The following is a 27,298-nucleotide window of genomic DNA, read 5'->3' as shown; positions in this document are numbered from 1 at the left end:
ACTTTCTCAAATAACTGATAGATGTTTTCTTGGTAAAGATTCTGCATATCTCTTGTAATATTAATGCCCAGGTATTTAAAGCCATTTTTAGACAAATGGAACGGTAGAGCACCGTCCTGTATTTGAATAGCCAAGTCAATTAACAGGATAACATTTACTTTTACTGAAGTTGTTTGTACCCAGAGAGGGCGCCAAACCTCCTCAGGGTGTGGATAATATGAGGAGCACATAAAACTGGATGTATTGTGAGCGTTTACCATTCGTGATTACAGAGGCTTTGGGAGAGATATACAAAAGTTGAATCCACGTGACAAAATTAGGGCCATATCCGAATTTCTTTAAACATGCAAATAAATATCCCCATTCTACCCGATCAAAAGCTTTCTCTGCGTCCAGTGTGATAACCACTTCAGGTACCACGCTGGACACAGGAGAGTGGATAACATTTAGGAGCTGACGGATATTTGTGAATGAATGCCGGCCCGAAATAAAACCAGGTCAGCAGATATCACGTCGTGCATTGTGGTTTCAAGGCGTAAGGCAAGGGCTTTGGCCAAGATCTTTACATCACAGTTTAGGAGGGAGATGGGTCGGTACGAGCCACATTCTTTGCTATCTTTACCTGGCTTAAGTAGAAGGGTAATTGATGCTTGAGTCAATGTCTGCGGGAGTGATCCTTGGGACAGAGTCATTGAACATATCAAATAGAATTGTTTCAATGAAAAGGATGCATGTCTTCATGCGTCCTTTTCATTGAAATTATCCATTTCTTTCTTCGTCCTTCGGTAAACGAAAGAAATGTACATCCGACGATTTGGAATGCCTCTGTGCAACAGGGAGCACAACAAGTCATAGGCATTGTTTATATTTAGAAAATAAACTAACTAGCTCTAATTCACCCGTTTTGTAATGATACTAGATGAGAACAGTCCTGTTTTTTCCTACAAGCGGGACCCGGAAGTAGCGTGGACGTAGATCACAATGTCATGCGTGAACTGGTCTATTGCTCCTTTAAGTGTGCCTAACATGCTAAAACAGAAGAAATCCAGAAGGGAACACTTTCACACCACTGTAAACGAGCTTTATTTTCCCAGGTATTAACTCCACACATTTACAGTTTTTAAACCGGCACACCTGTGTTGTGCACCCCCCCCCCCCTCTTTTGGTCTGTCACATAAGTATAATTGGAGTCTAGAGGACATTTTTTATTTTTTATTTTTTTTATTTATTTGACAGGGACAGTGTACATTAATTAGAATTGCTGCAAATGCACCAGAATTAGCCAAAAGGCTATTTTTTTTATCTGTTGTCCCCGGACAGATCTTAAAATTGTCTACCTAAAAACACAACAGTAAGATTTTTACAGTGAACAATACAAATATAAAAGGAATAAAACAGCTATAACTCTTCAAATCTTGTTGGAAAATACAGAGTTCATGTTTGCTAGACTACAGATGAGCTAGTTTTTTAGATGCTTATTGAAAAGAGTTGTAAGTTCCCTGATGTTCTGAGGGACAGAGTTCCACCCCTGAGCTGCTGTGACTGCAAAGGCTCTTTGACTAAAAGCACTTTTATGCAGAGGAACAACACATTCTCCTCTGGCCGACCCTCGTGTTACTGATCTTTGCAAACTGACTGAGTGGAGGAGATGACAGACCATGAATGATTTTGTAAAACAGAGATTTGACTACTTGATGGCATTTTCCCAGCTTAAAAGCTTATGCTTTATTAAAATGGCACAATGGTGATATTTGGATGTTTTTTTTTTTTAATCCAAAATGTTGATTGTTTGTAAAGAGATTCTAAAGGTTTTAGTGTCTTACACTGTTTTATTTGCCTGTGACCTGGTTGTAAGACAGTCTGTGATGTGGGACAGAACCATACTGTACATGAACATTTTAGCTGCCTGAAGTGACAAGTGTTATCTTATGAAACGGAAATTTGCGATACTAAGTTTTACTCTATTGCACGCCTTTTTTTATCTGGGATTTAAAAGTTAGTTTAGATTGTTAGACGTTGATTATTATTGCGCACTAACTTCTAAAAAATATCAAAACTACCAGTGGAAACTGTGTTTCAAAACACCATTTACAGTTTGACAGACGTGTAAATCTCTACATACATTTGACAACACCATTGTGGCTCGTTATGTTTAAATGCGCTTGTAAGAACCCTGATATTAATTAATGTGGCAAATAACCTTGCCAATCTAGCTTCATAGGTAAGATTAGATGTGTAAAAGAGTACAAGTGGAAGAAATGCTTTAGTACGGTTCGATAAATACTAAGAGGAAGTAAGTATAGTGTTCTTGTCTCACCCAATGATATGCTGCCCAAATCTCTCCTTAGTTGACCCAAGGTGAGTCCATGTAATTAAATGGACCAGGTTCAGTTCATCATTTGTTTTAGTTTGCTAAGTTTTGTCCAAGTTGCAAAATGTGCTGTTTTTTGTGATGTGCAGGCTGAAGACGGCCATGCTGTGGCCAAGCGACAACTGGAGGCAGAAACCCTCATGCGTGTCGACCTGGAGAATCGCTGTCAGTCGCTGAGTGAAGAGCTGGAGTTCAGAAAGAACATGTTTGAAGAGGTCAGTTTGGGCTGGGCTCAACCAGTCACATGGTGCACTGGCTATCTTTGTCAACTTTTAGTCAACTAATTTTTGATGAATAATTAGAACAGAAATCAACAATACAAGAAAATATTTCAATCTGTAGTTGCAGCAGCAGGAAGAGAATTGCTTATGGTAGTGACTGGAGAAAGTTGGTCAGAAATGTTATGTTTGGGTTCTTAATCTGTATTTGACCCACTCTGGCCTCACCAATGAGAAAGCTTCTTCTCTTTGCCTTAGATATACTCTCTTTTCATGCCTTCCTGTTTTTAGTGAAGCTGTGTTTCCAGTTAGCACACACAACGCTGTCATACAGCTGGCTGAGCGTCATGAAAAGCATGGAATAAGCTTTTAATATTTGCAGGTCTGGATAAGTATTGAAAATAAAATGTATGGAGAATAGTTAAAGGTTTTAGACTCCTTCTCTTTTTATTTTTATTATTTTATTTAAAAGCTGTAATCTCAACTGGATTTTGTCACTGTTGGTCTAGGGGTGGGCAATATGAAGAAAATCTAATGTCACGATATCTTTGGGCTATATCACGATATATATCATGATATGTTCAAATAACCTTGAAAAACAAATGTTTTTAGCCACATAGTGCCTAAAGTTGCATTGGTATATCTCAAATTAACGTGTAAATGTTTTTTTTGTTTGAAAAATTGATTACAAAATAAAAGTTAATTTAAAATGTTTTTTTAGCCATTTGTTTAACCACAGCTGCACATAGAAGATTTTCACAATATTGTCACATCAGAGCACTTTTGTGGTCAACACTGGACCTTAAAAAACAGAACATCCCAGCGGCCAAAAGGAACACCAAGGAAAGATCTGACAGGCTAAAATCTGACAGACTAAAACCTGAAATAAAAGGTGCTGTTTTGTGCTTAAGACATAAAAAATTGTATAATAAAAATGTGACAATCCCAAAAACAAAGCTTGTATTGTTACTATAAAATCAACTGACCGGTCGCAGCTACATATTCAGAGCATCTCAAAAATATTTCCATTGAAAATATTCAAGCAAAAGAAGTTTCAACAAAAGCCAGTTTCAACAGTTTTACGGCTGGTTTAATTAAAGTTTCCTTCGATGTGGGTGGGGGAGGGGGGTGGGTCGACACGCGGAGTTTACAAGAGTCTTCATTTAGCACTGGATGGCTTTTTAGGTGGAACAAATTTGTGCTACTGCTACCTTTTGTGGCAATGGTGTTACGGCATGTTTTGCAAATTACCGCATTTTGTTCGACCTCCTTGTGAAATCCAAACCACTGCCATATTATTGACCCAGTGCTGTTTCTCTTCAGACTCATTTTCTTATTTACCTGAAACGCCCGCTGTTTCCATAGTTCTCGCTGTCTCGTCAACGTAAGTAAGCACACGGGTTCATTGTTGTGTGCGCGTCAGAACTGTTTCTGGTTTGGAGGAGGAGCGACAGATGCGTTCACAGCATGTGGGGAAAAACTAAACTCGCAGTAAAACTTGCATGGCTCAGTCTTGCCATGAAAATTTACGCTCGGTTGCAATAAAGTCATTTTAACCATCGCGCGGAGGAAAACTTGAGATACATCAAGTATATTCGATATATCGCCCACCCCTACATTGTTCCAGTTTCACATGTTCCCTTGAAATCTATGTATGTAGATTTCTTCAAAATGTACATTCTTGTGCACAAAGACATTTGTTTCAACTAAATTTGCGGTAAGGTGTATAGGGTAGTTCACGCGTGACGTCAGCGCTACATCCGGGTCCCGCGGGTAGGCAAAAAACAGTACTGTTCTTGTCTACTACATGACAAAACAGGTGATTTAAAGCGTACTTTTAGTTCGTTTATTTTTGGAATCTAAGCAATGCCTATGACTTGTTGTGCTCCCGGTTGCACAGAGAGGCATTCCAAATCGGTGGATGTACGTTTCTGTCGTTTACCGAAGGAGGAAGGACGAAGAAAGAAATGGATATTTTCAATGAAAAGAGCGCAGGCAGACACTCCCAATGGACTGGGGGAGCCATCATACTATGACAGAATATGGAGTCTACACTTAATCTCCAGTAATTATAACTTAATTCTGCTCTAGTGATTGTTCTACTTAAATAGCGGCGGAGGGGAGGTGGCGATCGCTACACGGGCCAGAGAAAATAATCTTGTCAAAAATAAAACTAGAAACAAGTCCCATTTACCAACCTGAGCAAGAAGGTTCTTGACAAAATATGAGATTATAGAACCTAATTAGTTCATTTTCTTGATTACTAAAATGTCCAGTGAATCTGTGTAGCAGCGGTCTTGTAGCTCCTCATTTCTAAGCTGATGCTTATGTAAATTCTGTTATCACTGCAACAGCAAACAGGCTCAAATCTGAGGCAACCAGACCGTTGCTCTGTTTTTCTGAAAAAGAGAGAGACTTAAATCTGTTGTAAGATGACCCCAGAAAAACATTCGGGTTGACATACTTTGGGATTCATGCTCTTACATTGTAATCGTACTGAAATGTTTAATTGATACACATGATCAGAAAAGTGTTCCTCCTCAGGAGATGCGCGAGAGTCGCCACAGACAGGAGCAAAGAATCGTTGAGGTGGATTCTGGAGTGAGACAGGACTACGAGTTCAAGCTAGCACAGGCTCTACAGGTATTCTGGGGGCGGGTGTTCAAAATGGAAAGGTTTGTACTGAGACAAAAGTCCACCTTGGAGGTCTCACATCCACCCACCCACTCATAAACATACATGTATACATGTCCATATGATAGATCAAGATTCAAGAGTATTGTCATGTAGCCATAATGAAATTCTTGTTGAGACACTGGCCAGTGATGGAGTCAAGATCAGTTCTTCCTAGACCAAAACCAAGACAGGGCCCTCTGAGGCCAAGGGCGAATCTTTATAACTATGCTGCGTTTGATGACCAAATACTTTTTGGGCATCAAAAAGCCATCCAACACCTCAACTTGGGTGCTTGTGCACATAAAAGTCTGTCAGTGTGTTGAGGCTCTTGCCAAGTGACTCCCGTTGGGAGGAAGCATCCAGTTCTTTTCCTCTACCGGACAAAATTGCAGATGAAATCGGGAGGGTGGCTTGGCTTTATTTACTGAATAAAGCAAGAGAACCTCGTCGTTGGATGCCTCTGCGTCGAGTCTGGATTTACCAGATAATTCAGAGGCGTTTTGAGTTTGAGTAAATCGTGTGATCTGCTTAAGTCAGTCAGTTGGTGTAGTATAGGAAGTAGGAAGCACCTTCATGAAGAGGCCCTCTGTGGTCACGGTCCGGTAGTAAAACATATTGATTAACTCTCGACGCCACCAGATCTAGGAAAAACTGTTTCTGTGATCCCACTAGGACCTGAGGAGGCAACATGATGAGCAAGTCTGTCTTTACAAGGAGGAACTGGAGCAAACCTTTCAGGCTAAGGTAACATAACAATCATTGCTTCAGTCTGTTTATTTGTTTCTGATTTACAATTTTAGTCTTGGTCTTCTTCTAGCTGGACAATGCGAAAGTGTCATCAGAGATTAATGACAAGGCAATGGGTGCAGCACGGGAGGAACTGCAAGAGTCCCGTACGAGAATAGAGAGCCTTGGTTATCAGCTGAGTGCTCTGCAGAAACAGGTACAGCTTCATCTCCACACACAGAGCTGTACTTCTTCCACTGTTAACACGCTGCACGATGTTGGGGCAAAAATGTTGAGACCTGTACTAGAATTTTGTTGTACTTATACACCATAATTGTGAGCCACTAACTGTGGGTTTTTGCTTCTAGGTGGCTGCCTCAGAAGACCGGATCAGAGAGCTTGAGGACATTTTATCAGCAGAGCGTGACAAGCACCGCCGTGCCATTGAAGGAAAGGAGCAAGAGATGGCTGAGCTGAGAGACCGGATGAATGCTCAGCTCAGTGAATACCAGGAATTGTTGGATGTGAAGCTAGCTCTGGATATGGAGATTAATGCATATAGGAAGCTGCTGGAGGGAGAGGAGCACAGGTACAGATATTAAGACTTTTGATCTTTGTCCTGTGTGCATATTGTGAACTGCATAGATGTTTTACCCTTCATAAGCGAGCGTAATAATTGTCTACATGGAGGTATTCACAGCTAACCTGACTCTAGCCATATGTATTTCGCTCCGCCTAGCTTCACTCACATACATCTGGGACCTCTCCATAGGAATTGCCTTTTTTGAAGGTTGGGCCTTATAAAAAATTCTTGCATATGATTGGATAAGCCACTTGTCTGTCATCTTTATCGACGTGCTATTTCAACCACTCACACCGAAGCTACCCCGTGACGCTGTGAGAGCGACGCAGGACAAAAAAAAAAACTTGCCAAATCCGGTCGGGAGTTTTATTGACAGTGAGCTGACAGGAAGAGGGGGGAAGACAGGCGGTAAAGCGCCGCGGGTCGGGGTCGATCGCGGGCCGACCGCGTTGAGGACTAAAGGCCTCCTAATATGGTTCGTGCTAACTGCTCCGGGGCGCGTCCGCAGCGCCCCGGAGAAAACAAAACTTGCCAAATCCGGTCGGGAGAAGGGTGAAAACATTGTTTCCACATCAAAAGCCTTCAGTGCCGTTCTCTGATGTTCTTTTAATGAAACAATATTAGGTAGATTGGACAACACTGAAGAAATAGCAGCATCAATGTTAACGCTTGCTTCCTCGATGCGAGCCGCCATTGCTATCAAAACAGTCTCATGTCACGGTCGCTTCTCCACTACGTCACATCTATGAAACTCCAGCCCTGCGTCCTGTTTGGCTAGACAATAAAATTGGTTGGAGAAATCACTCTATGGGAGATGTCCCAGATGTATGTGAGTGAAGCTAGACGGAGCGACATACATCTTGCGAGAGTCACGTTAATGGATAGCAGCATGTTTTATGAATTAGTTGAGAACATATAAAAAAGTTTCATGTGAAGATTTCTTCCCGCCGAGCAGTTTAGATAGATAGATAGATAGATAGATATCTTTATTGTCATTTTGTATGCACAAAGTGCGTACAGAACGAAATTTCGTTTGCATATAGCTTGAATAATCACTCTAGAAATCACTCTAAAAATCACAGTAAATTGCACTAATTTTCAGGATAAAGATGCAGCAGCGATTTATGTAAACAATCGAAATGAAAAAACAATGTAAACAATGCACGGAAAATAGACGGTGTGCTATTCACGGTATCTAGATGCAGCAACAATTTATGTAAACAATAGAAATGTAAACGGTGTAAAACAATGTAACAATGTAGACAATGCAGAGGAAATAGACAGTGTGCTGTTCATGTGTGGTAGAGTCAATTTGTGGCTCCAGCATTTCAGAGTCCATTTTGTGGCTTCAGCAGTTCAGCAGTCTGAAACATATGTGTAAATGTGCAGTTATGCAAGTGTAGTGCAGTGTCCATTTGGGTTTCACCAGTTCACAGTCAATTTAGTGGCTTCAGCAGACCAGCATTCTGCAGTCCAGCATTCTGAAGCATATGTGCAGATGTGTAAATGTGCAGTTATGCGAGTGTGGTGCAGTGTCCATTTCGGTTTAGGCAGTTGACAGTCCATTTAGTGGCTTCAGCAGTCCAGCCTTCTGCAGTCCAGCATTCTGAAGCATATGTGCAAATGTGTAAATAAGCTGTTATGTGATTGTGGTACAGAGTCCGTTTTTCGGCCTCAACAGCCCAGAGTCACTAGCAGTTCAACAGTCTGATGGCAACAGGGAAAAAGCTTTTGCAGAACCTGGAGGACCTACAGCGGATGCTGCGGAACCTCTTCTCAGAAGGCAGCAGGGAGAACAGTCCATGGTGGGGGTGTGAGGGGTCCCTGATGATGTTACGGGCTCGGGACACACAGCGCTGTGATGAGATGTCCTTGATGGAGGGGAGAGGAGCCCTTCTGCTGTCCTCACCACGCTCCTAACGTTCTACCAGTCGGCGGCACTGCAGCCTCCACCCCACAAAGTGAGACAGCTGGTCAGAATGCTCTCTATGGTGCTTCTGTAGAAGGTCCTGAGGATGGGCGGGGGCAGGCGGGCTCTCCTTATCCTCCGCAGGAAGTACAGTCTTTTCTGCGCCTTCTTCACCAGTGATGTGGTGTTCACAGACCAGGTGAGGTTGTCCATGATGTGCACCCCCAGGAACTTGATGAGCAGTGGAGCGTGGTGAGGCTGGTCCTTCCTGAAGTCGACGATGAGCTCCTTCGTCTTCTCCACGTTCAGGATCAGGCTGTTTTCTCTGCACCAGCCCACCAGCTGCTCCACCTCCTCTCTGTAGTCCTGGTCGTTGTCGTCTCTGATCAGGCCCACCACCGTTGTGTCGTCAGCAAACTTCATGATGTCATTGGTGGTGAACCTGGGGACGCAGTCGTGTGTCATTAGGGTGAACAGCAGGGGACTCAGGACTCGGGTCACAACAGGTGACTTGAGGTTTCTTCGGCACTGGAATGATGGAGGCAGACTTAAAGCATGCAGGCACTGTGGCTTGGTCCAGCGAGGTGTTAAAAATGTCTATGAGGACACCAGCTGACCTGCACACTCCTTGAGGACCCCCCCCAGGTATGGTGTCTGGACCTGGGGCCTTCCGCGGGTTGACTCTTCTCAAAGTCTGCGGTGCAAGTCGGCGGTGTCAAGGCAGAGGACCTCCTCTTCCTGATGGGGAACAGCATTCACTGCTGGAGTGCTGTTTAGTGCCTCAAACCTCCCAAAGAAGTTGCTTAGTCCGTTAAGGAAGTCAGCATCAACTTCTCCCACCGGGGTGGGGGTGGGGTGTTGTAGTCAGCGATCGCCTGTATGCTTTGCCACATACTCCTGGTGTTGCTGGCATCGCGGAAAAGCTCCTGGATTTTCTTAGTGTGGCTCCGATTCGCTAGCCTGATGGCACGGTTCAAGTTGGCTCTCGCTGTCCTCAGCGCCTCCTTGTCACCAGACTTGAAGGCTGAGTTCCGTGCTTTTAGCGCTTGACGGACCTCCTCAGTAATCCAGGGTCGTTGGTTGACTCGGTTGATGATGGTCTTAGTGGTGCTGACGTCCTCAATGCATTTGTTGATGTAGGCTGACACAGTCATGGTGTACTCATCAATGTCGATCTTGTCCTCATAAGTTGCTGCAGCTTTGAACATGTCCCAGTCAGAGCACTCAAAACAGTCCTGAAGCGCCTCCATTGCTCCCTCAGTCCACACCCCCACCTGCCTCCCTGTGGGTTTACCTCTGATCAGCAGGGGCCTGTATGCAGGAATTAGCATCACAAAAAGGTGGTCTGAAGAGCCGAGGTGGGGGCGGGGGGCTGCCTTGAATGCGCCTTTAATATTTGTGTAAACTAAGTCTAGAGTGTTCTCTCCCTGAGTAGCAAAATCCACCTGTTGGTATAAATGAGGGAGAACAGTTTTCATATTTGCCTGGTTAAAATTCACAGCAATGATTAAAACCCCCTCTGTGTGTGCAGATTGCAGCTCAGAGATAGTCCGATAGAGAACACTCATGGCCTCTTTTGTGTTAGCGCTCGGAGGCACGTAAACTGCTGTGATGATAACAACTGTAAACTCTCTAGGCAGATAAAACGGTCTGCAGCTAATAATCCGGAGCTCAATGTCCAGAGAGCAAAAGCTTGTGACTATTCTAGCATTTTTACACCAGGTGTTATTGATGTAAACACAGAGTCCACCTCCTCGGGTCTTACCGCTGAGTTGTTTACTTCTGTCGGCACGGAAAGTAGCTAGCCCCTCCAGGCTAACGGCGTTGTCCGGGATTGATGAGGTAAGCCATGTCTCCGTCAGGATCAGAGTGCAGCAATCTCTAAACTCCCTCCTTGCAGAGAGCTTGAGTTGTAAATGGTCTATTTTGTTGTCCAGTGAGCGGACGTTGGAGAGCAAGATGGATGGGAGCGGCGATCTAAAGGGGTTAGCCTTTAGCTTAGCTGCTAAACATCTGCGACAGCCGCTTTTCTTCGGTCGGCTGCACTGCTTCCGCTGAGTAGATGAGTAGTTTCTAGCGAGTTTGGTGGCATTTTCTATGAAACGGCGACGGGGGGTTCGTCCTTGAATACTTGTACACGATCTCACCTTGTCTTTGCTCATCTTCAGAAGAGTCGCCAGGACTGACTACTGTCAAACTGCCAGTGGCACTGTTTCTGAAATTGGTTAATGTTGCCAACTAACGTTAGCTGGCCCATTATTTCCTGTATACTTGCAGCTGCAAGCAGCCTGGTTGGCAACTAGCGAAGCTAAAGGCTTCATCAACAGCAGCTGTCTGGAGTGGACTACGTTAACGTTAATTGGACTTTGCATAACAAGCAAACTCAATTCACCTTTGGGAAAGAAAGCAGTCAACAGCGTCCTCCCCTCATTCTGCCTTCCTCATTTTCTCTGCTCCCTTTATTATTTTGACGCCCTGATTTATGCTTTTTGCCCGATTTACTGTGTTTTTGGACTTAAAATCCATATGTTTTCTCAAAAATTGATGATGCGCCTTATATATGATTGCTGTTGTACTTACTGTCTGATTTTATGTGGTACAATGTGCTCAAAAATCTGCTAAAATGTATAAATACGACTTTGGTTAGCAACGAAGCCGCTCTGCTCAGTGGATATTCGGAGCATTACGGTACACTGTGTCACTACCTGATCGGATCCCTGAGCTGTCTACAAGACTGCCTGACTTTATTGTCGAAACGTGAAGTGAATTTGTGCAAGGCAGTCCACGCTAGTAACAATAAACCAACTAAGTTAATTAAATTTAAAGGTTCCGTTTATTTTGGCCTTATGTTAGAAACAGGGCAGTGTAGTCCAACTACGCTGTCCTCCTGGCAGAAACGGATAGCTCTCCTTCTCAGGAGAAAGCGGTGCGAGTTGACCAGATTTGATTTCTAATGAAAACTGGGGATGGCTCTAATTTTGTTAATTGCAGAATCTCTGACTGGGGGTTGGTTTGTTTTGTCTGAACTGCAACGCCGACAGGGTGTGGTAGGTGCATTCGGCAAAGCTCGTCCACGTCGGGACCGCAGCATACCTCTTGTTGCGCTAAATGTTGTTACTCCATCATGGTACACTGAAATCTGGACAGCTTTTGCCGGGGACAGGTCATCCAAAACGGGGACTGTCCCCAGAAATTAGGGACATCTGGTCACCATACCGGAGGGACGGAGTGATATTACGCACAGGGGGGGCGTGCCTCCTTGCTTGTTTGGAGCAGCTAAGTGTATCTGCTCTGAGTCACATATTAAACAGTTTAATGGGAAGATTTCTTCCTGCCGAGCAGATCTCATTCAGGGATTTCTGCAACTTTTTGCTGCCTGGTCTTTCCGTCTGCCAATTGGATGGCCCAGTTTCTATTGGCAGCAGGTGTATATGTCCCTGCGCACTGAGGTTTTAGTTGAACATAGTTGAACTTTGACAATGGCGTGCGCAGGGCTCGCAAAGCGGTGCAGCGCTTCTGCACAGTGGTGTGCGCCACATCCTGTCTGAAAAGCCCCTACCTAGGACAAATGGAACACACTATTTGACCTCTCTGGTGAACCCCGATAACTTTGTCCAATAAACATATAATGTATGCATGCTGCAAAAAGGTGTCACTGTGGGGTTTGGTTAACACTGCATATGGTGCATGTTTGGACTATAAGCTGGAGTTCCAAGTGCATAAGGTCTTTCCAGCTTAAGCATCATAAATGGTCTTTACTGTTAATTGGTTTCAACAAAAAGAAATAAATTTGATAGAGAACTGCTATATCTTTTTAGTGTGATTGTAGTTGAAAGAATTGGTGACAAATGAATAATAAACCAATGTGCTTTTTTCAGGCTGAAACTGTCCCCAAGCTCATCGCCTCAAGTGACTGTTTCCAGAATATCGGGATCCTCCTCTTCCCGTTCTTCCAAGAGGAAGAGGCTTCAGGAGGAGGATCGGGATTTGTCAGAGATGGGAAAAGGAGAAGAACAGCTGTTGGTGTCAGAGGAGGCCACAGCTAGTGGAGCTGTCACTATATCGCCCACTGACATGGATGGAAACGCAGTCACACTGAACAATGAGAGTGATCAGGTTTGTTTGTTTGTCAGGGATCTGATCAGGAAGTGACAGTGTACTATAATGATCTGAATATCCATTGACCACAGCGGCTTCGTTTCTAACCAAAGTCGTACTTACACATTTTAACAGATTTTTTTTAGCAAATTGTACCACATAAAATCAGCCAGTAAGCACAACTTTAATCACATATAAGTTGCACCGGATCATAAGGCGCACCATAAATTTTTTAAAAGATTTAAGGATTTTAAGTATGCATTATAGTCCAAAAAATACAGTAGTTATCCTGCAGCCAATGCAGTGATGCATCAGTGGAACTAGAAGCTTCCAGTGCTAAATGTGGGTACAATTCAGCAGGTTATACCTCATTATAGTGTTAAGCTATGCAGAATATAAATGGCTCTACTTTATATGTGACGTGCAGCAACAGAGAATGTGTTTTAAATGTGCTTATGTGCTAGACACAGAGATGTCACAGTAACGAGATTAAACATAAAACCGAGTACAATCAAGTACAATCAACACCACAGCAATAGAAAACAGGAAGTGACACAAATACGCCTTAAAATTGTTCTTTTTTTTTTCTTTAAAGTCGTGTGCATTGTTTAACCACATTTTGAGAGATGCCTATTGCCTTTCCTATTTGAAACATTAAATGAAATAGAATATAAATCTAAATTTGCCTGGAGTGTTGCTTATCCTGGGCTTCACTGAAGGTGTGATGTTTTGCAGGACCAGCCTTTGGGGAACTGGAGACTGAAGAGACAGATTGATGATGGAGAAGAAGTCATATACAAGTTCTCACCAAAATTTGTTCTCAAGGCTGGACAGTCAGTCACGGTAAGATCAGGTGGCAGATTGCATGAGAAGACACAAATTCTTTGTTTCCATCCTAAAGGTTCTAAAGGGTTAGCTTTGATTTATACATGTCTGATTCTATGAAGTTATATCAGTAATGGTTCCCTTACCTACAGTAGACATATTCCAGGTCATAGTGCACTTGCTGGAAAAGTAAATACATCCTGGGAGAGGTGGGAGCTAATAAGATAGTCAAACATACTCTGAATCACTTTGCCTTCTCAGCAGATTTGGGAGAGTATTTTTTAAACAAGTCCAAAACCAAAGTGGCTGTATGCTGCTGCCTAGCTCACAATCTGTTCTGAGCAGAGCTGGAGGGGACTGAGGAGTCTCAGCCAATCAGGTGGATGGATCCAGACAGCAGGCTAAACCAGCATGGACTCCACAGTGAAACTCTGTTAGCAGCACAACAAAACGGCACCAACCATCAACATCGCTTTGAATCCCACTTATATGAACACTTTCTGTGGTGTTGTCTTAAACGCTAGTCCGCTGAAACAGCCGGGAATGTCTGACTAGCTGTTAGCTTCCACCACTGAGGACTTATTCCATTTCCAACAAGCTCAAGGTGACATGACACATTTCTACCAAAGGTAAGGGAACTGTTACCGGTTTTTACAGAACCTCAACTCAGAAAATCCAAAGTAACTGTTTAAATCCTCTTGGTGTATTAAAGAAAATCTTGGATTCATAAAACCACATCAGGAAATGTACAAATTAGGCGCCTGCCATAGCAAATGCTGGGGGAGGCTTCGCAAAGCACTGCCCCTTTGCATGGAGGCACCTATTACTATGCGCCTCAAAACGTTTTCGGAAATTAATGCGGCCCAAACCGTAGCGTGCATCCAAACAATATAGGTATCAAAACGTCCGGCTTGGTCGGGAATGGTCTGCTATTACTTTTATTGGCCCACTCTGGCGTTTTCAAAGATTTCACAACTCCAAACAACTTTAGCCTACTCGCTTAATTTTCACTCTACCTAGACTAATTATACATCAAAACATAGGTATTTTTGTCTGGATTCAGGAAATGTAACCCTTATCGGAGTAGGATTTATAGATTGTTCACAAATCCCCTCAGACCACAACAAACTCAAAACCCTCATTCATTTCCTATGGAGCCGTTGTATAAAATGACATCTGAAAATCCCAAACAGCACATGTTTTTTCATCGTCGCTACTCCTAAACCGTTTCGTGTATAGGCATAATACTTTCACACATGAATGTCCCGACCCTTCTGGCACTCGCAAAAAAGGAATTTTGTGGATAACTGTTACGGTTTTTCCGCAGGAACAATTTGTTCGGGAGTAGCGAATATGCAAAATCCTGAAAACGCTTTGGACCTGCATACTTCCACATGATCCACTTTTTGTACATCGTCGCTGTGCCTACACCGATTTTTGTACAAACATAAAAATAAGCACCATAGCTTATCAACATAATTCTTTCACCGTGAGTATCTTCAGGCTTTTGATATCTCTTATACTTCTTCAACTACAGCCATTTGTTCGGGACCCTTTTTAGAGGATTTTTGCATTTTCATTAAAACTTCCCTTTATAGGGTAGTTCATGCGTGACGTCAGCGCTACATCCGGGTCCCGTGGGTAGGCAAAAAACAGAGCTGCTCTCGTCTACTACATGACAAAGCGGGTGATTTAGAGCGTACTTTTAGTTCGTTTATTTTTGGAATCTAAACAATGCTCCCGGTTGCACAGAGAGGCATTCCAAATCGCTGCATGTACGTTTCTGTCGTTTACCGAAGGAGGAAGGACGAAGAAAGAAATGGATATTTTCAATGAAAAGTGCGCAGGCAGACACTCCCAATGGACTGGGGGAGCCATCATACTACGACAGAATTTGCAGTCTACACTTCATCTCCGGTAAATACAACCTAATTCTGCTCTAGTCATTGTTCTACTTAAATAACAGCGGAGGGGAGGTGGCGATCGCTACACGGGCCGGAGAAGCGGCAGCAGCAGCCGCTGTCTGAAGCAGCAGCAGCCGCGGAGCAGAAAGCGGCGGCGGAGCAGACAGCGGCTACTGCTGCTGCTGCCGCGTCTCCGGACCGTGTAGCGATCGCCACCTCCCCTCCGCCCGTTCACGGGCGCTAGTACTTCTGTGTTTACGCTGCAATGTCGCCGACACCCCCACCCATTTTAACAAGACAAAAACAGCAAAATAATCCGTAGTAAACAATGTTTTTTTTTTAACCTACCGGGCGGGTCTTCCTCTGCTGAGACGCGGTCTGTGTCTGACGCCGCTTTGTGCTGTTACACAAACATGTCTTAACATCCATCCATTTTCCAACCCTCTTAATTCCTCATGGCGTCGTGGGGGTTGCTGGAGCCTTTTTCCCGATATAAAATTATTGTAGCCGTCCTGTGGTTTCATGGCTTTCGTGCTCTCTCGTCTGTACTGGCCTGCGTGTTTATAAGGCAGCTGTATATGTCGCGGTAAGGAACACTTGGCCAGCATTTCACAGACTCGCTCCGTCCCTTCAGGCTTTTGCTGTGTGGATCTGGCAATCTGATACCATCAACCATCAACTTACTCTTAAAACGATCTTGTGATACATTATCTAAAGAAGAAAAATACGTGGAGAACTCGTCGGTTTCTCTGTTTGCGTCCGCCATTGTGTTCGCCTTTTGCCTACCAGTCCGGCGCGCATGCGCGAAAAACCCGCATCAAAACAATAACAATGAACTACCCTATATCATAATTTTTTGTGCCTTTTATTAAAATATTTCCAGCAAAAATATTTTTGTCTTCTTCCCCTATCCGTTAGGAAATAAACGCAGAAAAAATTACGTCCTTACCATTTACGGTTCACGAAATGTCGAGTGTTGTTCGAGGCAAAGTATTCCATTCTATTCAAATTAGACCGACTCTGACCCAAAGTGTCTGCATGCAACAAAAGGTGTGAGTGAGTTTCCATGACAACGGAGCTATGCTGGCCAGAGGTTACTACAGGCCAGGGACATGTGCCGTTGACATTGCATGGCAAATTTCGACACCCACTGCAGTGGCTGTGATGAATGTAGGAATCTGAAATTCGCACAGTCACTTCCTCTTAACATTTTAAAATGTTCCAGTGATTATCAGGCATGTGTCACTTCTCTGTTCCTTTTTGGATTTCACAAGCTTTCCTAATGGGCCTCTGACTCCAACAGGACCTGGCAGGATACCCAGACAAGACCCAAAGAATATTTGGGTCTTGAAAAAACATTAACTTTTGACCCCTTTTTGCCTCTGCTACATGCTGCAGTAATGCTTCAAAGACACTAAAATCACACATTCTACTCAGTACCGCACATGATAAAGATAATGATGAGTAACACAGGGCTGCAGCTGTCAGTGAGTCTCCATGACAACGCTGCTACCAAGAGGCTCCTAGGAGGTCAGGGACATGCTTTATTGACTTAAAATGCCACCTTTCAACGGCCGCTGCGGGGGCTGTGAAGACCGTAGGAACCTGAAATTCGCAGTGTTACTTCCTGTCACTATTTTTGACGGTACGGTACGCACCTCGAGGCAGGCGCCTTGCTAAATTTCTTCAGAAGTTTCTAGTTCCACAACATTCTTCATGAATGGAAAATGGTAGGTGGAACTCTTTGTTAGGGAGCTGAAAAGGAATCTGAAATAAAAATGGGATTGTCTCTCCCTGTAATAACGGCCACTAATTATGGAGCATGCGGACTAGTGATACAAGGTTCTGTTCACCTTAGCCCACCATCAAACATGGGGCATTGCCAACCTCTAAAGAATAGTACAGAACCTTTGTTAAAGGGAACTAGAGCTGCAATGTATATATTTTACTGCAAGTTTTATTCTTAATTTTCGAATACTCTTAATTTTCGAATGCTCCTCACACATTTCTGATTTTTATTTTCTAACAACTTTGAAACCCCTGTATCTCTTACTACTTCTTCTCATGTGATGATCTGTCCTTTAAACAGTTTTTGGTTATATGAATGCTCTTCCAAGGGTCTGCAACTGGATCCCTTTGTTGGTTTTGCCCACAGGTTTGGTCCGCTGATGCTGGTGTTGCACACAGCCCACCTTCTGACTTGCTTTGGAAGAGCCAAGCTTCCTGGGGAACAGGAAGTGTCATCGTTACCTCTCTGACCAATGTTGATGGCGAGGTATAGATGTCCATGGATGACTTATCTGCCGTATGTTTTATATCGATTGACTCACTTTTACTGATTAATGTGGGTGGAATCTTACAGGAGGTTGCCAGGAGAAGTGTAACCAAGACCCAAGTGGAGGTTGAAAATGGTGACGGGAATGACGAGGAAATGTCTCAGAAGGTGATTACTCTTTTCATCTCAGGTTTCACAGATGTACCCTGATAGGCTCCCCGTGTGAGTGTTACTGATATTGGTTCATTAGCGAAAGAACATGACACCTCATACCCTAATAATTTTTCAGTGAATTCCCATTTCAGATTTAATGCTTCTTGAAATCTAGATCTGCCAGTTAATTTTTCGGATGTAACTTCATTCAGTGTTACTGTTTGTTTAAATCGGGTAACCTTTTGCTAAAAGTTAAAGCTAGTCTAATTAGCCATAGGCTGTGTGGAGTTCTTACAGGAACAGTTCTCCCTGTGATTTAGATGCCTACACTCAGCCAGCTCAAGACACCAACAGAGTAACATGACTAGTGTTTGATTTGACAGACGCATTAGACATTTCTGCTTTTCCAATTTAAACACACCCACCGTAATCCTGACCAATTACAGAACACTAATCGGACACCCTACGAGAAAAAAGTTGTGCCCAGATATTGTCAAGAACAAGCAGTGAGAACCCTCAGAGCAGGACTATAGAACAAAATGTCGTCTGCTGGGGGAGATTTAGCTAATTTCTCGCTTCATGTGAGTTTGAAGCAGCCTTCAGAACAGGGCTGGTGTCCTGCAACTTTTGTGTCTCTGCTTCAACACACCTGAGTTAAATAATCAGGTCACTGGGGACTCTGGAGAACTTGACTGCATACAGAAGATCTAATTCAGCTATTTGGGTGAGGTGCGCTGGACCAGGGACACAAAAGTTGCTGTCGGACATCGAGGACTGGAGCTTGACACCCCTTGCTTTAGAATATATCTAAATGGTTTTGGCAGTTCCCTTAACTTGTGGCTGCTAACAAGTTCAACAGACAAAACATTCTGAAGATGCAAGCATCCATCGCAGTGTTAAATTCCTACGGATTAGCTGCAAGACAATGAATGACTTGTGGATGCATATGCATTTACAAGAAAAAACGTGTTAGAACCTCTTCTGCCCAAAAATAAGATCCAAAAACAACATATGAGTGTTTGGTGTTAGATGGAGGAAATATTCCTGCTTTTACTGGCTGCTAAGGATACTATGCCTGATGGAAAATCTGTGTTTAATCAAGTCTGGTTTTAATGTTGATAGAATTTTAAAACTCTGAATCTAACTATTTAAAAGATTTGTTTCATGTCATCTGTTGGCTGTATTTAGTCAGGCCTTGTTAATATTTTCTAACCTAGTATTTCTCATTCCTTTCAGTAAATTATTGTTTGTGTTTTTTGTTTTTTAACAGGGCCGAGTGTCAAGAGAGTGTGCCATCATGTGAAGTGCTCTGGTTATTTTAAACCCTTTGAGCTACTATACTCAGTTTTTTAATATGTAATTTTTTATTGAGACACTGAGATTATTCAAGTTGTTGTTCATCTGGTGTTTTTGTTGTTCAACCAAATTCTCCCTCTTATAAAAATAGGGCTTCTTTTCCCCAAAATAGAACCAGTAATACCAGTGGATCCAATAAGCTGGTGGTATTCTATTGTGCATCCATGCACTCATTTCAGATTTCCCCTTCTAAACCTTTGGCTCACTGATTTAATTGAGCATGCTTTTCTTTTCTAAGAGTGGCTGAAAGTGTAATGACAAGCAAACACAGCATGTAAACCAGCCTCCCAGCACATCTCTTAGACTTTTATCAGTGGTGTTCAGGTAAAAACACTTCTGTGGGTTTTATCATTTACAGCTAAATATTCAGATCTGCAAAAAAAAAAAAATAGAAAGTTGCTAGGAAGAGAGTTGGAATTGTGAATCCTCCTGTGATGTGCACCATCTAGATTAAACTGTTGGCTTGTGACTGCCGGATTGGTTAGGAGTTTTTATAGCAGCACATAGAACTAACTGACATTAGTTGAGCTGCTGTCAGTCCTCATTACGGTCAAGCTTTTCCACCCACTCGTATCTTGATTTTGTTCCAATTTCCCTTCACTTTTTTCTAAATATAAATAGGTGCATTAGATGACCACTAAATTCAGCATCAGCATTTGTGTGTGAAAATATGTTTTATGTTTTTGAATCTTGATTTTAAGGTATGTATACCAATTCTAGCTGTTGATAAAATTAGATTTCTGCATAAGTAGGAATCTGTGTTGTTTTGGTCTAATTTAATTCCATGTTAGTTTTACAGTAAAAGGTATTTACTTCAGTACAATAGCCAGAAATTTCTGGATTGGGATTTGAAATTATTCTTATTACTTTTAGTTTGATAAAATTAATGTTCTGGGCCAGTTAATGTCACATAGGATGAGAGCACATATTTCTGTAGTGTTTTTCATTTCAAGCCATCTAGAAGATTAATAAAATGCTTAAAACAAGAAAAAAAAAAAACATTTGTGCTTTGAAGATTTCCTGATTCTAAAAACAAAGAGCTCAACATCTATGTTGAGCAGGATTAGCTCATGTGAAGGATATTTTAGCCTTCACTATATTTTCTCTCTTCTCCTGGAAGCAACAGCTTTAAGAATCTTTTTATGGAGGTTATGGCCGTACATTGGAGTAAGAACACTAGTTACCCGGTACGGTGAGCGCTGTTTTAGGGCCTCTGCTTTAGCTTGAAAACAATGGTCCAATGATTGTACCCTTGGCTACAGCTGTCTTTCTGGTTATCTTCTCTACCTCAGATAGCGCTTCCCTTCACCTGCAATCCTCCAAGCACTGGAGGCTCACTGCAGTTAGCAGATGGTGTACCTTGATCTACTTGATGCAAGGCTTGAATCACTGACCATGAACATTTTTAATCATTCTATTATGCAACTGCAATGGTGTTCTTGTAGTTGTGCGTCCCCACTGAATATCCTCTTGGAAAGCTTCAGGGGCCACAATTCACCACAGAGGCCCTCAGAGACTAAGAGCCTTAACAAGTTCTGAAGAGGTCTTATTCACCTTCAAACTCTTGTTTGGGGTGTTATTTTTATTACCTCTTAGTGACCGCAGACTGACCCAATTTTCTGCAACATCCAGCTACTTTAGTCTAGGAGACAAACTCTGTATATAAACATTCATCAAACATTTCTTTCTAAATGGTGGTTGTTAGATTTCTCCTCAGCGTGGTTGATAATCCTTAGTCTTAAACTAGATACAGTAAACAAGATACAAAATATTGACAACTCCAGAACCTTTTTGGAGTCCAACCAGCGGAGAAGTTAGTTCTGATGCCAGAAGCCCACAGATCCAGTTTTTGCCTGACTGCTTTTCTGACAGTCGTGACTTGTGAATCTCCAGGTTCCAGTCATGGTAGTCACATTCCAGCCACACTTCAGACTACAGCTCTGTCCCAATATTAAAAACTCCATTCTTTACCTCTTCTTAGTTCTCTCACAGTAGATCCAGAGCATATTCACAGAGCTTCACTTTGTCTGCATTTAACGATAACCTTTTTTCATTGCAAATTGATTTAAGCTTCCCACAGCTGACGAGGCATGTCATAGCCCCAAGCAAGCATGAAGTCAGCCCGTAAATCTCTGTGACACTGTTGTCTCAAGGCACAAATTGGGGAATCCACCTATTAGGCCTGTATGGTAGATTGACCAATCTACCAGATGGAAGCCACACCTTAATAGGATGCATGGCAGCCTATGCAAGTTTGCCAAAAGACACCTGAAGGACTCAGACCATGAGAAATAAAATTCCGTGGTCTGAGGAGATTAAAGAGAAACCTGTTAAGCATGAATGTCAGGCATTATGTTTGGAGGAAACCAGGCACTGCTCATCATGTGGCCAATACCAACCCTACAGTAAAGCATGGAGGTGGCACCATTATACTGGAGAAAGGTTTTTCAACAGCAGAGACTAGGATACTTTATGGACAAGGAAAGGATAAATGCAGACATCTTGGATAAAACCTCACACTGGGGTGATCTGAAAAGACTTTGCACTGCCATTTCCCATCAGACCTGATGGAACTCAGATTTTCTGCAAAGATAAATGGGCTGACCTGCCCAGATATACGTGGGCCAAGCTTGTTGTCCTTTTCTAGAAGAGCTGTAGCTGTAAATGCTAACAAAAGTTTATCAACCAAGTATTTCCAGTTTTCTTCTTGGGAAACTGGAATGGAATCCATTATGGAAAGCAACAAACTACAGAAAGTGAAGGACTGCAATTGATTTCTAGATGGGCTGGAAGTGCTTTATTCAGTAGAGGTGGAACCCCAAGCTATGACTAACGTGTATTTCTGTTCTCCTCCCCGCCCTTTGATACGTCAGATGAGTGATGACACTGACTTTCTCCCATGATGTTCACAATAAATCACTTATGTGAAATGGTATTGACCAAGATTAAGAGGTATAAATGCTCTAAGGCAAACAACAGTACATTTAAAACTCATCACTCACTCCAAGGGACTGTCCTGGTGTCTCATAGTTACGTGAATCATGTTCTGAATGTCTGCCTTGGTTTAAGATGTACCAAAGCTGCATCTGGCTTTAAACACCCAACACGTCCCGGGCTGTGATGGACCCTGTGACGGGAAGCAGTGAAGGACCTTGTGGCCTAGGGAAGACAACACTCATGATGCAGTGATTGTCTAATAATTTTTTTCTTGTGTTATTATCTATGTTGTTTACTGTATTACACTATACATCTGATTTGGTTTGAGGTTTTTAGTAACATACTTTTTCTTGTTTGTATGCTGTGCTTTATAATGCTATATTTCTTTTTGGGATTGTGAGTTTCTTTTCACATTGATAACGTGTTGACATTTACTTTTATAATTAGATTCAGATGTTTTGTGGTGGTAGCAAAAGTGTGCCAGTAGGTCATTGTTGATATAAAGGGCTGTTTCACAAAATCAAGACACAAAATTTCCTGATATCCTGGTTGAATTGAGCCTGGACGCGGTTTCACAAAAGCAGTAGCACATAAGTTACCATGGTATTGTATTCTGTGCAGCTTGCCTGCTCCAGACCAGGCTAACAGCCAGGCATAGTTAATGGGGTTAGGGTGCCTTATCTATTCAGTCAGCGATCACACTGATCAGAAACCATTGAGTTCTGTCAGTGGTTTAGTTTTCTTATGTGTGTTTTGGTATTTTTATCAACCTGCATCAAAATGTCACTGATACATAGGCCCATTGGTATTCAATTGATTGCTATTATTATTTTAGCATTATTATGGTAGCCTATATAATTATTAACTATAATTATCCATCAGAATCAAGTTTAATCGCCAAGTAGGTTTGCACTTAAAAGGAATTTGACTTGGTATTGATGGTGCAGACAAAAAATAAGAATAAAGTAAAATAAGAAGTAAAAATTATATATACACGGAAGCTGTATACACTTAGTAAGCTGCGTTAATGTAACGCAGAAGCTTGTAAGTCCTGAACGGGGGGGAGAGACAGTGTCCAGTTTCATGGGCGGCGCTTGGCCTTGTTCACAAGGCTGGTAGCAGATGGGGAAAAAACTGTTCTTGTGGCGTGACGTTGTGGTCCTGATGGACCGCAGCCTCCTGCCAGAGGGAAGTGACTGAAATAGTCTGTGACTGGGGTGCGAGGGATCAGCCACAATCTTCCCTGCACGCCTCAGAGTCCTGGAGGCGTACAGGTCCTGGAGAGATGGAAGATTGCAGCCAATCACCATGTGGACATTGTTGCTGTTCAACTGTGTTTTTGAAGACTGCTGTTGCTCTGAGTTTGATTTACTTAAACCTGGCTTGATATAGTCGGACCTCTTAAGCCTGCATTGGCTTTCATGAGACGGATAATGCCAGGAACTCTGATCACACTAAGTCTAGCCTGGCTTTACCTCTTATCCTGGATTTCTGAATTCTGATTTTGTGACACAGCCCCCAGAACACCTGAACATGTAATCACAGTGTTGGACTTTGGCCAAGTCTTGCTCAGGTATGAAAACAATCCTGATCTCAGCTTATTAGCAAAGTGAATGGACATCACCTGACTGCTTCACATCTTAGATTCCGTGTTAGATCAGTTCAGACTGCTTCTTTTACATTAGATGATTTGATTTAATAGAGAATTTTTCTTGTCCAAAATGTTATCATTTTACCTGGGGATATGACATGCCAATATGTCAGTTCTTTCATTCATAATGACCTGGTGATCTTTTTGTACATGCAATAAAACTTTTACATTTATTTTATGGGGGCGCTTGCATTCTTTTATTTAAAGTTCCACAAAGTATTTTACAAGTTTTCGATTTGTGAAAAAGAACGTTGTACAATTCCCAATGTGTCTTAACATTATAAATTTTTTTTAGATCTTGCAATCAGGGTTAATATCCACACACAATGAATTTAACTTCAATTCCACTTAAGTCTCGAAGACATTTTAAATTAAAATCTTTTAAATTGTGGGAGTGCTGTCCGAGTGGTTAGAGCAGCGCACTTGCGCTCTGAGAAGGATGCAAGTACCCGGTTTGATCCCAACTGCCTGCACTCAGGGAGGGACCCTGAGTGCTCAGGGGAGCAAGACCCTCAACCCCCGACTGCTCCCCAGGCGCTGCACAGCGGCAGCCCACTGCTCCCCAAGGGTGATGGGTTAAGATGCAGAAGTGAATTTCTCCAGTGTTAGATCAATAAAGTTCAATTACTTATTATTTTACAAGGGACAATAAAAATATGTACATAGTCACTACTGTTGGTAAATAAAGATAGCTGTGTGGCAATGGATATAAGGCGGCAGAGACGCCAAAACCAATTTAAGAGCAGCAGGGGAGAGTAACCCAATGAGTGAATGTTTTTAAAGGTCTGGAAACGCTTTACATAAAAAATACACCAATTAAAAAAACTAGGATTCAATTTTTAAACCAAAATGACAGACATATTATTAGTTGTAAAACAGTATATAAGCATAACATTAATACTCCATAAAGTGATTAGTCTCACATTTAATCCATCCATCAGGAAGCGGTGGCTGCCACACTGAATGGTACCCAGGGAGCAATCTGGGGTTTAAGAGTCTTGCGTTCTTAAGCACATTTGTATGCCACATTTCTTTCAAGAATGTGGCATACTCTTATTCCATTTTTGGAAGGGCGTTCAGTCATTAAGATGTGATCCTCTCTATAGTGGTGCACACCACAACGCAGAGGTTGAAACCAAACCTGCTGCCAATGACGAAGAGGACAAGTTACAAACTGTAACCGTCTAACAATGAACGGAGCAGGTGAACAACCCCTGAGGGGGGCAGGAAACAATTAGCTGAACCATGCGTAATGCTGCAACATAACCATGCCTGCTCGTTTCTCTCTTCATCATCTCTGGTCATAGAGAGAGAAGATCAACACAAAACAGCAGAAGTCCCCAAATGGGACTGGAGAATAAACCTTTCCCACTCCAGATGGGAGGAGGTTGTCCAGGTGAGCGTAATGATCATTCTGTCAGAACTCTGAGAACAGAATGAGTCATGGAGAAAGCTGAGACATCGCGCAGGTAAAACCTGATAAATGAGCACGGAGATGACCAGGAAGCTGCCGTGCAGATGTCCTCCACTGTCGTTCCTCCATCCAGCGCTGTGGAGGAGGAGAACCCTCTGGTGGAGTGAGCTCTGAGCTTCTCTGGAGGCTCCAACCCAGAGGAAACATAAGCCTGAGAAATAGTGCATGGACATGCAGTCAGTGTGCAAACGTGCTGCATCCAGGCTCAACATCCCATGGCCTGAAAGTGGCGGAGACCACCAGATTCCGCTACGAAGGGAAGAAATTGCCTCAGGCCACCAGGGCGACCAGACAGCTGCTCCCCGTCTTCCCGGAGCTCCTGGATGAAGTAGCGGTCTTTTGGAAGGACCGCCCGTTTAGCGGGAAAACCCAGATTCAGGGAGCTTCGTCCCTGGACTTCGAGGGCATAGAGAAGCTTGGCATCCATCGCATGCCCCCGATGGAGCTGCTGGTAGCAGCACACCTGCATCCACGGCTGCCGACGTCCTCCAAAAGTCACACATTGCCAGCCAAGGCGGACCGCTTCCAGTCCGCCCTGACGGACAGGGCATATAAAGCGACAGCGGTTGCGGTGAGAGCGCTAAATGTGTCCTCCATGCCTTCTGCATACCGAGCGGAACTGTGCGAAGACATGGCTTCCAAACTGGACCCTGACATGTGGGATGAGATCACCATTATAACGGACCTCTGCCTCGGCGTACAGCGCTGCGCAGTCCAAGCCACGGGTAAATCTATGGGGATGATGGTGTTGCAGGAAAGAGCTAGGTGGCTCAACCTGTCGGACCGGGAAAAGGAGGAGATTTTGGACATGCCAATCGTGCCGGAAGGTATCTTCGGGTCCATGCTGGCATCCATGCAACAGCGGTGTGAGGCTCGGAAGGAGGAGGATGAAGCACTCCGTTTCTGCCTACCCAGGAAGGCGGAACCTTCTCCTCAGGTGACACCAAGGCAGTCCTATGCCCAGGCAACGCCCCGGCCCCCTCCCTCTCCCTTCAAGATCCCCAGACGGCCGAAACCCCAGCCCTCTCCACCGGTCCCTTCCGACCAAGGAGGCAGACAGGGCTGCCCCTGCGGGCCAGCCGGCGCAAACCTCCAGCCACCAGGCCAGGAGAAAGAAGAGGACGGCCTGACGGCGCAGCTCTCTTACGGGTGTTAGAACTGGAAGTTCTATACGACCCGCCAACGAATGTGTGTCCCTCGAGACCTCTGCTGCGAGTTGTTCCCTCAGCCAGAGGACAAGGAAGCTTGAAAGTTGCGACTGCTGTTCCTGTCCCTACAAGTCGCGCAAGCACACGCACATGTTCAGCAATAAACCATGTTCTCCTGTCGCATCCAGACCTATGGTCGAGGGCGCAGATGAAAACACACAAAAATTTAAAATTAATAGGACCGGTCACATCAGTGCTCCTGCGGGGGACGCCTCATCCCCACAGGCAGCAGGTTGGGACCGGCTCCGTGAAGCGGTCATCTCCCTGCGCATGCGCAGTGCCGCCCATTCACAAAGACTCTGCTCTGTCGCTAGGGGGCCTCGTAAGTCCGCCTTTGAGATTGGAGGGAGACCCTGTAAGGACGTCACACTCCGCTCAAAGAGACAGATGGGCTTCCCTCACAACGTCAGCCTGGGTTCAGCGGACCGTAACGCGGGGATACCGGCTTCAGTTTGCCATGATTCCCCCTCTCTTTTCGGGCATAGTTCCCACTCAGGCGGGGGAAGAATCGGCTCATGCGCTGCAGGAGGAAATCTCTGCTGTGTTGAGGAAAGGAGCTAGTCCTGTTCCCGTGGAGCAGAAACACAGCGGCTTCTACTCCAGGTATTTTCTGATCCCGAAACGGGGAGGGGAAGGAATTCGCCCTATCCTGGACTTGAGAGCTTTGAACGGTTATCTCCGGAAATACAAATTCAGGATGCTCACACACGCATCCCTGGTGCGTCTGGTACGTCAAGGAGACTGGTTCACCTCGATCGACCTGAAGGACACGTATTTCCATATTTCTGTGTACCCATCACATCATATCTGAGATTCGCTTTTCAGGGCGTCTGTTACAAATACACAGTGCTCTCGCTCGGGCTCTCCCTGAGCCCGAGAGTGTTTGTCCGCTGTAACGAAGCAGCAATTGTTTCACTAAGGAAGCAGGGCATCC

General features: G+C 43.7%; 1 protein-coding gene across 1 annotated transcript in view; it reads left to right on the top strand.

Annotated features, from left to right (window-relative positions):
- lmnb2 (lamin B2) overlaps positions 1 to 23,860 on the top strand; it is a 54,456-nt gene extending 30,596 nt beyond the window's left edge. The window contains exons 4-13 of the mRNA XM_036131654.1: positions 2,461 to 2,586; positions 5,134 to 5,232; positions 5,938 to 6,009; positions 6,083 to 6,208; positions 6,360 to 6,580; positions 12,362 to 12,599; positions 13,317 to 13,424; positions 17,466 to 17,585; positions 17,673 to 17,753; positions 19,009 to 23,860. Coding sequence (XP_035987547.1) covers positions 2,461 to 2,586; positions 5,134 to 5,232; positions 5,938 to 6,009; positions 6,083 to 6,208; positions 6,360 to 6,580; positions 12,362 to 12,599; positions 13,317 to 13,424; positions 17,466 to 17,585; positions 17,673 to 17,753; positions 19,009 to 19,041 — 1,224 coding nt within the window. The 3' untranslated portion in view covers positions 19,042 to 23,860. The remainder of the gene's footprint in view (positions 1 to 2,460; positions 2,587 to 5,133; positions 5,233 to 5,937; positions 6,010 to 6,082; positions 6,209 to 6,359; positions 6,581 to 12,361; positions 12,600 to 13,316; positions 13,425 to 17,465; positions 17,586 to 17,672; positions 17,754 to 19,008) is intronic.
- Positions 23,861 to 27,298: the final 3,438 nt, after the last annotated feature.

Source organism: Fundulus heteroclitus, unplaced genomic scaffold, assembly GCF_011125445.2.
Source record: "Fundulus heteroclitus isolate FHET01 unplaced genomic scaffold, MU-UCD_Fhet_4.1 scaffold_45, whole genome shotgun sequence".
Taxonomy (NCBI): domain Eukaryota; kingdom Metazoa; phylum Chordata; class Actinopteri; order Cyprinodontiformes; family Fundulidae; genus Fundulus; species Fundulus heteroclitus.
The sequence above is the reverse complement of the archived record's forward strand: the minus strand, read 5'-3'. Positions and strand labels throughout refer to the sequence as shown.